This window comes from Suillus subalutaceus, assembly GCF_016647625.1.
Source record: "Suillus subalutaceus strain FC151 chromosome Unknown DFJ58scaffold_84, whole genome shotgun sequence".
NCBI classification, from domain to species: domain Eukaryota; kingdom Fungi; phylum Basidiomycota; class Agaricomycetes; order Boletales; family Suillaceae; genus Suillus; species Suillus subalutaceus.
This window is the reverse complement of record NW_024540333.1, coordinates 178,848-192,225: the sequence shown is the minus strand read 5'-3', so window position 1 is coordinate 192,225 and position 13,378 is coordinate 178,848. Positions and strand designations below refer to the sequence as shown.

The 13,378-nt window shown below is 47.7% G+C and overlaps 2 protein-coding genes across 2 annotated transcripts; one reads left to right on the top strand and one right to left on the bottom strand.

Moving 5' to 3' along the window:
- Positions 1 to 10,498: 10,498 nt before the first annotated feature.
- DFJ58DRAFT_730168 (uncharacterized protein) lies at positions 10,499 to 10,987 on the top strand (the record flags this gene model as incomplete). The annotated part of the gene is made up of 3 exons (XM_041385847.1): positions 10,499 to 10,560; positions 10,613 to 10,699; positions 10,747 to 10,987. 3 exons carry the CDS (start codon positions 10,499 to 10,501, stop codon positions 10,985 to 10,987), a joined length of 390 nt encoding a protein of 129 aa, XP_041241830.1.
- Positions 10,988 to 11,235: 248 nt separating this feature from the next.
- On the bottom strand, positions 11,236 to 13,214 carry DFJ58DRAFT_915228 (uncharacterized protein; the record flags this gene model as incomplete). The annotated part of the gene is made up of 13 exons (XM_041395429.1): positions 11,236 to 11,358; positions 11,410 to 11,624; positions 11,786 to 11,813; positions 11,863 to 11,922; positions 12,171 to 12,186; positions 12,313 to 12,343; positions 12,487 to 12,512; positions 12,579 to 12,604; positions 12,654 to 12,671; positions 12,736 to 12,844; positions 12,910 to 12,923; positions 12,971 to 13,052; positions 13,126 to 13,214. 13 exons carry the CDS (start codon positions 13,212 to 13,214, stop codon positions 11,305 to 11,307), a joined length of 768 nt encoding a protein of 255 aa, XP_041241829.1. The 3' UTR covers positions 11,236 to 11,304.
- Between the last annotated feature and the right edge of the window lie 164 nt (positions 13,215 to 13,378).

Here is a 13,378-nt window from a genome sequence, read left to right as displayed (position 1 = left end):
TGTAGCAATTGACTGTATACCTTCAATAATGATTACTACGAGAACGCACCTTCGAGACGACCATGTTAACATGAGCTATGCGAGCTCGCTGTGTGAGACAGTGTCCATGAAGGTTTGGGTGGTGGGCGGACTTAGCCAAACATCAGTAATATTAACTACGTCAGCGTTGACGTGTCCACGCTTACTTACCCTACTATGCAACACTCTGGTCATTAAAGGTCAGGCTTTATTGAATAGATATTGAAGGAGGCTTGCGGGTGCTGAATTTGCATCATTTTAGAGGTGCTAACCCTATCTATTAGCACTACTAATTACAGGGATTACGTGGGAGTCACAGGTGATCCAGACATGGCCCACGACCTCAACCAACGCAAACAAACAGCAGCAAACTGACGACGCTTCCAACGCTCTCAACACTACTTTTCATGCCCATTCTCGAAACACTGTGGATAGTAGTTCCAGTGAAATTCATTGGGTGAAATCATATGATAATGGTCTGAAACTCAGAGCATTAGGTACTGAAATCAGAGTGCTGAAATTGCTGCTTTTTACTCTGAAATTTTACTCTGAAAAGACACTCTGAATTTATGTTAGAATGACAAGCAAAATTATTGAACCATGCCCTAGGAACATCAGCTTGACCCAAGTTACCTGTGATAGGTCATAATTTGCAAATCATGGGAATTGAACCAAAGACCTCATGTTTATAGGTAGAGCGATCTAACCACTAAGCCATAAGTCCTGTACAATATATAAATGGTGACACCAATATATACCAAAAGGATGTCATAACAAAAGTGTGAAAATTCTGCTGTGACGGTGCCAGGTCATTCAATTATCGAGCTCCACAGCAGATTGATCTCCTGAGCTAAAATGCTAGTAGGATTGGAGTATGGTGCTGAATTCTGATTCAGTAGATTTTTCACTGAAATTCAAAATCAGCGCTCCAATGAAATTAACTGCATGCAATTTCAGTGGAAGTTACTCTGAAACATTCAGCATCAGTGCATTTTCCAGTGATTTTCATTGGAACTACTATCTACAGTGGAAAGTGGGCTTCACAGACAGAATGTCTTACTACTTCGAGCACTGAGGGATGTACCTCGTACTGGTAAGTCCTCATATTGTTTGTCACTCAGTACTAGAAAAGTTTTGTCAGCACATAGGACGTTCCAAGCGCATACGGGAAGGTGCACATTTACTGTTCTTGGCTTCGAGAGCTCAGCAGATGACACCTGCGCAGCTGTCGTGACATCCTCACAACAAATACTTTCAAACATTGTTGTGAAGCAGCATGATCTGTGAGCCCCTTGTGTGTAGTGTATGTTTGTTTGACCCCAAATCAATCAGCCACGAAGGTTTCGGCAGCATTCATCCGTCTGTAGCTATTGAGGTGCACCAGCGTAACATGGTGAATGTGTTATTTTCTCTCGAATCGTTTGCTTTGACTTAAGTCTTTAGCCGGGTGCTGTCAGAATGGCTCTCGAACAGGCGCATATTAGCATTCACGACGTCAACGGGATTGCATTTACGTGAGGTCCAGGTATCTAGACATTCCCTTTAATCTGCAGCAAACGTTCCTCACCTGTAAGTTGTTTGTAGGAATTGGAGGCTGCCTTAGTGTGGGCTCGAATGCCGCAAAGTCCCTCGTCGCCGCCCTCAGTAAGCCTCTTGTTGGTGTTCACCATATGGTTCATTCGCACATCATCTTTCTTTTTGGCACTACACTTATTCAGTTGACTTCAGCAAGCACACGCCTTGACTCCCCTGCTCACGACTCCAACCAAGGATCTCCTGCAGTTTCCTTTCTTGACACTGCTCATTTCTGGAGGCCATACACTTCTACTTTTGGCTTCATCCCTTACCTCATTCCAGATCCTTGCAATGACAGCAGACGTGAGTATTGGACGTGCATTTGACAAGGTAGCCTGAGCACTTGGCCTGTCCTGGGGAACCAGAGGCCCTGGCGCAGCACTTGAGGAGCTCTGCCGTATGCCCAACGATGAACTGGAATCCCTACCTGACATTCATCCGTTCACTGTGCCGATGCCGGGAAAACTTGCCTTTTCCTTTGCATCCCTGCAATCTTCAGTAGACCGCCACATTTCTCTCATGGACGAATCTCTGTCTAGTTCACATAAAATTGCCCTGGTGTTAAAGGATGAGAGCTAAGATAGCGCGAGCCTCAGTCTATGGCAAAGAGACTAAGATTCCTAATGTACAAACCTAAGATAGCGCGAGCCTATAGGTGTACTAATGAGTATGATATCAATAGGGATAAGGAGAGCGTACACACCTCAGTCTATGGCAAAGAGACTGAGGTGCGACGAGGGCGTCTGCCCGCCTTAAGTAAAGAGAAAGAAAATAAATGTAACTAGGTGAGTGACATGCAATGACAGGGGGAAATTGTACAGTGACAGTCGCGATATTAGAATGACACCGGGTCGGGTTCCTGGGTCGGGTGCTCTGATGGATCACCTCTCAACACTCCCACTCGTCGGAGCATCTGGCATACCTTGGCGCAAGCCCATCCCCTCTCAATGTTGCACTCCTGCAGGACGAGGTAGGGCCTTTGTTAGACTGTCTGCAATCATTTGTGACGTAGACTTGTATTGCAGGTCGATCTTCTTTGAATCTACGAGACTGCGGATGAGATGGTAGTGGACCTGGATGTGTTTCGCTCTTTCATGGAACTTCGGGTTCTTTGAGAGTGCAATACTAGCTTGGTTGTCCCTGTACAACAGCGCAGGGTCATATAGGTCGGGGTCGAGCCAGAAATTGTGCAGTAGTTGGATGAGATACAATGCCTCACGAGAAGCGTTCGATAAACCTATGTATTCCGCTTCTGTGGTCGATGTAGCAACAACAGATTGTTTCTGCGCCTTCCAACTGATGGGTCCGCCGAAGAGTTGGTAGATGTAGGCGCTAGTGGATTTGCTGTCATCTTGATCTGCAGCGTAATCCGAGTCTGAGTGACCGACAAGCCCCTCATTGGACAAGCCAAAGACAAGCATTATGTCCGTCGTTCCGCGAATGTATCAGAGGAGGTGTTTGAGCTGGCGATGATGGTCGATACTCGGATTCTCCATGTAGCGGGAGAGGCAGGAAACTGAGTAGGCAATGTCAGGGCGTGTCGTCCACATGGCATAGTTAAGCTCGCCAATTGTTCGACAATAGGGGATGGATGCTATGGCAGCTACTTCCTCTTCAGTTGGGGCTCGTGTAGCCTTCTGCAGGACAACACCTGGAGTCATAGGTGTGCTCACCGGGTTACACATGGACATCCCAGCGCCGTCAAGGATCTTCTCAAGGTACGCTTTCTGGCTGATGGCGAGAAGTTGTTTCTCTCTGTCGCGTGTGATATGCATGCCGAGGAAGTGTCTGGCTGGGCCAAGATCCGAGAGGTCGAAACGCTGCTTGAGTTGGGCTTTGAACGTGTTGAGGTAGTCGCGAGAGTTGGATGCTGCAAGCATATCGTCAACATATACTACCAGCCATATGACCTTATCTCCCTCATGAAGGACATAGAGACTGTGATCCACTTCGCTCCTCACAAACCTAAAGCCCTCCTTTCGCAAGTACTCATCCAACGTCTGATTCCACTCGTAACCAGCTTGTTTCAGCCCATAGAGGGCCTTCTCAAGCTTCCATACCCAGTCTGGGTGCTCGGGATCCTCGAAGCCGGCAGGTTGTCTGAGGTAGATGTCCTCTTTGAGCTCGGCGTTGAGGAAGGCCGTCCAAATATCCATCTGATCTAGCTCGAGGTCGAATTTTGCTGCAAGGGCAAGGAGGATGCGGACCGTGTCATACTTGGCGACTGCTGCGAACGTCTCCGTACAGTCGATGCCTTCGACCTGTGTATACCCTTGAGCAACGAATCTAGCCTTGTGCCGAGTGATATTCCCTTCTTCGTCAGACTTTACCGTGAACACCCATCTAGATCCAATCGCTTTCGTCCTTGCAGAAGAGGCATGAGTCGGTGGGTTTGGAGGTCTTGCATTGATTGTAGTTCATATTTGCAGGCGTCTGACCATTTCTCCCATTCTGGCAATTTCCGTGCCTCGTTGATGGTGCTAGGTATGGTTAAGCTTGGGCGTTTGGGGGTGTAAGGATATGATATTCTCTACGCCCCGACCAGGACTTCAAAACAAAAATGCTCGAGCCAAGCGCTCGAACCCATCCACGTGACTCACTGATACAGAAGGCGTTACCTTCCGTATCCGAGTCACACAGATACATCCCTTTGTTCCTTACGCTCATTATCTCACTGTCATCGACATCCAGCACGGCCTTAGTCTCATCATTACAACATACCCTTCATTGACAACAACCTTCAACTCTCCTTATCTCGTTATTCTCATTTGTTTTCAATTCACCGTCTCCAAAACTGTCACTACTACACAACTCTCGTCAATTATAACATTCAGACCGCCACTCATTCATAATCTTTTCGTACTCTCCATTCGTGCCTTCTACACTACCCTGCCAGGCTCAGCGCCACTCCCTTCTGCCTCCGTTTTCTCATAATCGTTCGGTCAAGATATACCCGAGGACCCTTGCCATTTCGCACTTATATACAGCTCATGTACACTCATATTTAGCAGCAAATCCTATATTCAGATACCTGCTCAAAGAACGACCGAAGCCCTCTCAGAAAGTCCCCATCTCCCGTCCTAGTCCTATCTATCTTCGTGTTACCTACTAACGCATCTCTCTTCTATCTCGTCTTGTTCGCTTTCCCCTTCAAACTCATAGTCAGCCTTACAGGGGTTTCTGCAGCTGAGTGCATTGCAGTCTCGGCATCAGGGTGTTGATCACCCACACCCGCGTCCGTTTCAGCGTCAGGGTTTACTTCCGGCATGTAGGTCCAGCATTCAGCGACAGGAATCCTCCTTGTTGGTATTGCTGTGGAGGTGGTGTCGGTTGGTGCACGACATGGGCGAGAGCTGCGACGGGGTAGGTCTATTGGAGGAGGAGGAGGTGGTGGTAGTGCCGGTGTGGGTAACACAACAAAGTGACTGCAAGTCAGATGACAAGCAAACACTCTCTATGTTGGGTCTTGATATGCCGTGCGATATGTTCGACCCTTAAGGGAAGCAAAGAAAGCAAGGATCCATGAAATGATGCTGATCAACCCTGATCAAAGGCGACAAAAGGGCGATGTAAGCGCAAGAAACGCGCTCAAGGAGCGCATGGGAAAGTGAAACACGAAAAATGCGCGAAGCGTGGGAAGGCGAAAGTGCGAAAGGCGAAAATGCGCAGAGAACTGGGATGGTAGTGCAAGCAGTGCACAAGTGTAGAGAGACGATAATATGGTGAAAAGTGCGGATATAGATGGATACTGATACTGCCACTAGCTTTAGACTGATGCTAGGGCCTTAAGACAACGACGGACGCATGCATTGCATGGAACTAACTGCCAAGTACATGGTGGTAGAAAGATGTGGTAGTCAGGTAAGGTGGTTGGAAGCTCTACCTAAGCGCTCTCCCAGGGCTCGGAGCCAAGTAGGGAGCACTCTTAGTATGTAAGTGAGGTAAAATGATGTAAAGTAAGGGTGCATAACGAAATACAAAGTGTAATAGGCTAAATATGGTCTGATAACGAAAAGGGACACCTAGGAACTGGTTGGACGATGGATGGATGCTCCTGGATGATGCGCGATGGAGTGCGCTTAAGCACGAGAAACGCGCTAAGCGCGCGCGCGGGAACGCGAAAGGCGAAAGCGTGAGAAAGTGTTGCGCCTATGGTGCGCTTTGCAGGAGAGCTGTGCATTGTATGTGCAAATGACTGGAGACATAGCAGAAGTTGCGTATGGAGTAGGGCGACAAGTGCGAGAGAAACGCGCTAAGTGCGCGCGGGAATGCTGCGCGTTGTGTGGGAAAGTAGCGCGCCTATGGCGCGTTTCGCGGGAAAGCTGCGCGTTATGTGTAAAACGACTAGAGACATGATAGAAGTCGAATATAGCTGATGGTGCAAGTTGTGCATTGAAGGCCAATTGTCATGAGTTGAGAAAAGGTGCGAAATGTGCCCATATGTGCCTGCAGAAACGCGAGTTTCTACACCGGGACGGCATCCGTTGCTGGTGGGGCATGGTTGCCTTCTCCCACTGGCACCTGCGGAGGTGGAGCATCAGCAGGGGTCGATGCCGGTGGCTCACCAGCTAGCAATGGGGCATCTCCCACTGATGAAGGAACTCCTGGGGCTCCCACTGATGAAGGGGTAGGAGGGGCAGGACCAAGAAGGGGAGCAAGAGGCGATGAGGCTGGGCCCGCATAGAAGACATGTTCATCAAAATGAACATGGCGAGAGCGGATGGTGCATTTGGTGGAAGGGTCCCAGAGAATATACCCAGCATGTTGAACATGACCGAGCAGGAAGCAGCGCTGTGAGACGTAGTCGTATTTGCGACGCGTGTCCTCCGGAACATGCGCATAGGCAAGGCAGCCGAGAGGGCGAAGATAGCTCACATCGGGTTTTCGACCATAAAACGCCTCAAAAGGGGTGCAACCAGCGAGGGAGGAGGAAGGTAGGACATTCTTGACATGTGCTGAGTTGAGGATGGCCCAGCCCCAGAAGGAGTGGGGAAAGCCACTCTGATGATGGGAGCTGAGTGCACGCGTGACAATCGTCTGGTGGCCACGCTCCGCTACACCATTTTGCTGAGGCGTATAGGGCATGGTGGCCTCATGTTCAATGCCACGGTCTGCAAGATACTGGAGGAAGGGTTTCGAAACGTACTTGCCACCATTATCACTGCGCAGGCGTCAAACACGGCCGCCGGACTGAGTCTCAACCCACGGCAGAAAGTGTTGGAAGTGAGCAAATACTTCGGACTTAGCACACATGAGGTACACCACTGAATACCTCGTAAAGTCGTCAGTGAAGACCACGAAGTAGTAATCACCAGTAGAGGAGGCGGTGTTGACAGGACCCCACACGTCAGAGTGGATGAGTTCCGCAGTAGCCTGCGCACAGCGTGCGACGCTGGGGAAAGGAAGCCGTTTGTGCTTTCCCATCATGCAAGATATGCAATGGATGGAGTCTGCCCCATCCGATGTCCTGCATGATTTTGGAATCATGCATGGACATGACTACTAGGTATCCCCCTAAAAGACAAAGTCTGTTAGCTTAGTCCTCAGACTAGTCAACCCATACCTTGGTATCAAACCTTGGTCCAATAGTTTCAGTTTTCCCTCAGTGATTCATGAATCCACCATGTTTTGAAGAAAAGTCATATGTGAGATGGGAATCACATAATGACCTAGTTGATATGAGAAGCAAAATGAAGGTTAAGGTATTGCCTTTCATTTGGCTTATTCACTTTGGCTAGAGAAACCCATAGAGAAAAGTTCAAAGCCTAACAAAAACCTATCTAAAAAGCCCGTGTATTGTGTACTATTATTTGTTCCATTATTTCTGAGTTGTTTTCTCTAGTGTTTCTTTACTTTACTTTTCTATTAGGATTCTATGACTAATCAGATGCTTCATAAAATTGTACCTACAGGGTATGATGTCATAATGATGTCATAGGACTTCACCTACACTCCTGCAGGTATTTTGGTTGAAAGATATGATATCATAGTGATGTCATAATGATGTCATGTTCCATGGAATTTGCTAGAACATTCCAATGACTCAGAATGATGTTATTATCCCACCATGAATATTCTGGAATGTTCTTTTGCACCTGCTAGAACATTCTGCTCCAGTTTTTGGAATATTCTTCTCACATTCGGAAGTCATTACATCACCTTTTTACTTACATAATATTCCCACACAAAATGTATATAAGGAGAGCCCATTCTCCCCCAAAAAATAGATCTCCCACTTGTTGCATTCAAGAACTCCCACTTGAGCAAATTGAACTCTCACCTAAGAAGCTTCAGTCTGAACAAATTGCTGCTTACAAAGCCCATTTCCTTTGTAAGAACTGTCCAGGCAAGTGCAGGGAAAGTGTTTCCCTTGAGATAACGTAAGTTTCTCGCGATAGAAACCCAGTTTTGTGAGACCAGTGTCCTCACCACGTAGTGTTTACTGACCAACACGAGCTTTGGTCAACGTTGTTATTTGTGAGACCAGCGTTCTCACCAGGTATTTGTATACTGACCAACACGAGCTTTGGTCATTGTTGTTATTTGTCATTGTTTTTTATTTGTCATTGTTGTTATTTGTGAGACCAGCGTTCTCACCAGGTATTTGTATATTGACCAACACGAGCTTTGGTCAACATAGTCACATTTGAGACCAGCTTCTCAACAGTTAATCGTATATTCAGGAAACCAGTTCAAGTGTCTAGACGGTATATCCTAGACAATCCCATAGTTTCAATCAGAGATAATAAAGCTCCGGCTAAGTTAATCTAACTGATTGGTTTAGCGAGCCTCCCAAGAACTCACACGTTATCTACCACGAAAGAAGAAAAGTCGTAGGCTGTGTTAATCGAGGACTGGCAAGAAGTCTTATCCAGTGTAATTGTGGTGTCATTACATTCTTACATGTATTTATATAAGACCCTCGGTTATTAAGACACCGAGGTGTCGTCCAACAGGTTCGCATTGACGGTCATACCACTAACGTGCCCAATGGCCTTCACAATGGTTGAGAAACCAGTGTGACACAAACGGCGGTGCCAGGTATGGAGGGATGATGGCGTGTTGGACGAGCTAGACAGCATGGCTTGCATGGGAGTGGGCGCGACCGGGGCGCAGTAGGTAGCATCCAGCAAGTATAGGCCACCTTTTGGGTGCACATGAGCGAGGAATGGGCCGTCTCCATCCTGTGAGCGCAGGGTTCCACCCTTAGAGGTTGCAGTGAAGGAGATGTGAGCAGAGGCGAGAGTGGATACAGAGATGAGTGTGCAGCGCAGGTTAGGGACGTGCAAGAATTCAAAGTCGTGTTCTGTCAATGAAGTACCATAGCGTAGGGCAAGTCTCACTCTACCCCATCCTGGGGCTAATACCACATGTTCATCAGCCAGTGTCACACGAATTGGTTCACGCAGTTTGGTATAGTGGGAAAAGCGTGAAATTTCAGGCTCCATGTGAGCGGTTGAGGCAGAATCTACATGGAACATCCCGTCTGGCAGATTAAGGGTGGACGAGATGCTGGCAGAGTGATCTTTTAGGGTAAGGATGAAAGGAGGGGGCGTGACAGATTCGTCAGCTTGGTCTGCCAATGGAGATTCTGTGTTAGCGGCGACAGCAGCAGGGGACGAATGTGGTGCTGACTTCTTCTCATCCTTGGCGAGTCGTGCGCGACATTGTGCCCAGACATGTCCAGCTTTCTGGCAGTGACCACACTTAGGCCTCCATCCGACAATCCAGCCATCCCCTTTCGACTCGTCAAAACCTTTTGGAGGGACGCGATCACAAGTTTTGGGAGGTGCATTGCTGCCCCGATGACCCGAGAGCATGGCCATATGCTCTGGCGCATTATTAGTGCCAGCATGATGAAGCTCTTGGGTCTTCAGTTGGTTCACGATGTCGTTGAAGTCTAGTGATGCATCGCTGTTAACGAGTGTTTGGCGAAGAGGGTCGTAATAGTCAGGGAGAGCTCGGAGTAGGACGTGTACAAAGATAGCGTCAGGGATTTTATATTCCTCCTTCTTAGCTGTGATGGATGCAGACGTTGTAGAGGTGGCAGCAGGAACGGGCGTTGATGCAGACGCAACCGATAGTGCTGCGAGATCTGCCTTCAAGACAATGAGTATCTGCAGTGTTTCTGCGATGGATACACTGTCATGTGCTTTCGGGAGGGTGAATAGACAATCGAGATATTGGTTGAACCGAATGGCCTTCTGGGGAAGGTACTTTTTCTCCAGGGCGATCCAAGCAACGTGTGGGTCGTCGATGTCACGCAGATAGACAAAGTCTTGTGTGTCAATGGCTGTAGAGAGTGCACTGAGGGCAAGAAGTCGACACTGTTTATAAAGCTTTACCCGCTCATCATGTTTCTCCTGGCGGAGGATATTTTGGTCAGGGTCTGTGAGCGGGGCCGGCGGGGATGGTGCTGTCTCATCTCCACTAATGTATGGCCATAGGCCGATACCACCAGCCCACATCTTAAAGCCGGTAGCCCATTGAGAATAGTTAGAGCCGTCGAGGGTGAGCTTCTCGTGCAGATACTTCTCGGTCTTCGGGAGAGAGTCAGAGGAAGTCATTGTGTGATGAGATGTCTGGTAAGAGAATGCTGCTGTCCTTTAGGCAGGGCTCATAACCTGTTAAAGGGTGAGAGCTAAGATAGCGCGAGCCTCAGTCTATGGCAAAGAGACTAAGATTCCTAATGTACGAACCTAAGATAGCGCGAGCCTATAGGTGTACTAATGAGTATGATATCAATAGGGATAAGGAGAGCATACACACCTCAGTCTATGGCAAAGAGACTGAGGTGCGACGAGGGCGTCTGCCCGCCTTAAGTAAAGAGAAAGAAAATAAATGTAACTAGATGAGTGACATGCAATGACAGGGGAAATTGTACAGTGACAGTCGCGATATTAGAATGACACCGGGTCAGGTTCCCGGGTCGGGTGCTCTGACGGATCACCTCTCAACACCTGGCTCGTGCATTCCAGACAGCCGCGGCCCGTCAACTCTGTGCTAAGCTTACATTGAGCCTTCAAAATCTCGAGCTGAAAGGCGTGAACGTCAGGGATGTCGTCGTTAGCGGCGGGGTCGCCAGTAACATCTTTTTACGCGAAAGGTAAGTTTCTCAAGCTCGGTTTTCTTTCTCGTCCTCAGTTTCCGTAGGCTCCGAGCAGCACTGGATGAGTACAGCTCTGATGAGCGCATATCGCTCCATTTCCCCCCGCTGGAATTATGCACAGGTCAGCATTTCAATATGTCGACCGATTCACAGGGTTTCAAATTCAATACAGACAATGCAGCGATGATTGCATGGGTTTCAATGCATCGGTTCCTCGCTGGTAACTATGATGACTATACAGTAGACCTTCGTGCCAAGTGGATCATTGAGGATATCAGAGTGTGAAGCGTCTTGCAGGTATGACTAGTCGTATGCTCGTCCTCGATGTATTCAATCACACGAGGACTCCCACGTTAGTGGAGGAAGTTTGTCCATTGGAGTGGAGTCCACTAGTGGTCTGTGTACGAGAGTCTCGTTGCTTCCAAGCGCATGAAACTGAATAACTGAGTAGTAGTGACATATGAAACACACAAATAGAGGCATAATGGACTATGTAGATTCTTGTCCCCACACTGGCTGTGCGGTGATCTAATAAAGACTTGCAAGTCCTATCTCGCGAAGAGGCGGAGGATACATGATACATGCATAATAGTACTGATACATCACGCTGATGAGAATGAATTCGTCTCCACCGTCGCCTCAATGGGTCGATGTGGCTAAATCGTGACAATCAGTACTCTTCCATCGCCAGTAATGCAGCTACTAACCATGGCAGATCGAGTAATATGCATCACTTCATCGCCGGGATGTTTAAATATATTTTTCCGGGATCCCTGGAATTCCTCGTCTTGGGATGTCATAACGTTCAGCTCTGGGCGGTAGATACCATAGCGCATGTGGACTTCAGGGGAATGGTTAGTTTCTGTGGCGGGCGGCAAGTAGTGTCGCGCGTTCAGGAGTGCAAAGAATGAGTTGACGTATACTGAAAAGGAACCAGTGGTCAGCACAACATTCTGAGAACGCTTTGGGTAATACATTTAGCCACTAAAAAATCAACGCCGAGGAAAATGAAGTTGTGCGGCATCACTGCGCACTGGAAGGACCTCAGAGATGAGACGGGTAGTACAATCACTGGAAGCTTACTGTAATCATAATTGTCAGTGAACACATGCTACATGAAATATAAGTCAAGATGTGGACTAGTCTGGAAGGAGACATACCTCGTCAGACAACCCGTGTTGATAATGTAAGCCATGAGCTTTGTTATCATGGAATCGGTGCTAAGTACGTCATGTTGGTATATCAGGTCGCTCAGCATGAACAGACCGCTCCTTACCTAGAGAATCCAGTCCGGGAAGTAGCGAGAAGATAGCATAACGATGATGCGATAATGAAATCGACAAAGGTAATCGTGCCCAGGGCCAGAAATGTCGCTCACTCGATGTTAATCAGATCTGAGAACACATGGCACTGATAGCTACTCGCTATCAGTAATTCGTATAGTTAGGCGGCACGTTGTTTAACTCACATGGCCCAAATAAGGGCTGTCGTTGGATTACAATGATGAGCCGACCGTTGTCAAAAGTGCCGATATTTTGAACTCTCACCGATGGCAACACCTTAAGAAATTTTGAAGACCGAGCGAAGAGGAATACCAAACGTGAACTCACCTGAACCCAAAGTTACGATAACACCCTAATACTGCATCATCAAAATCCATGCTATAACACGTGATCATCGATTTAAACCCACCACTGCTATAGGAAGGACTCTTGATCGGCCCGTTCCGACTGGTACATTGCATCAGTCGTAGAAACCCGTTGGCTCGATATGGAAACACATACCTATCCATATGTGATGGAAGTACAGACTGCGAACCAATAAAAGCATCACTTGAATCTTTCAAGTCGTAGATAACAGTACACTTCCAACTTACAGATGTACCCCATAGACAATTATAACCTGTAATGAATGCGTGGGCGGATTGCGGTGCATAGAAAAAACCACTTACATCGAAGACTATTTGAAGCTGCGCGAGCCCGTCAGTATCATAGTATTAGTAGAGGCCGCGCGGAGGCCCCAACGAAACTCACTTTGAAACTCCACACAATTTCTGTGAGTGCACTGATGTCCGCGTAGTGGGCCACTAAATAATAATAGACGCAGTGGACTATCAAGAACAGGTGTAGAGCATCGAGTATCCTAAAATTTCAAGGAAGGGTGTAAACTCGCTGCGCTCGACAATGGCAACTGAAGAGTATACACACCAAAGCCAGGCGACCTAATGTAGCATCAACAACTGAACTGAGGAAGGAAGCATCGACGTACGGCTAGCTTAGGGAACGATATCGCTGTATCCCTGTGCGCCTGAAAGTAGAAAAAAGCTTGAATGTTACTTAGACCAAAGAGACTGTTCCGTGAAATATGTTGGGACGACAAGACTCAATGAGGCCCTACGCTTTGCGAGCAGGTAGGTTACTAACATTGCTGCAAAGACGATCCCAATAAACAGTGCTCCAAATGTGTTCCCGAGGTGAAGTTGTGGGATGAGGTCCTGCGTTGACGAAGACATTAATGTTGACTGAGGCTTGAGCCCATTGCAAGTTTGCGCCGTACTATATATCCTGCAGCCACAAAAGGACACGAGACCAACGAATCGCATAGATCTAGATCTGTTATGTGATTCGCACTGTACAGCTTCTGCATAGATAAGCATGTAAGTGGGAGCATACCTTT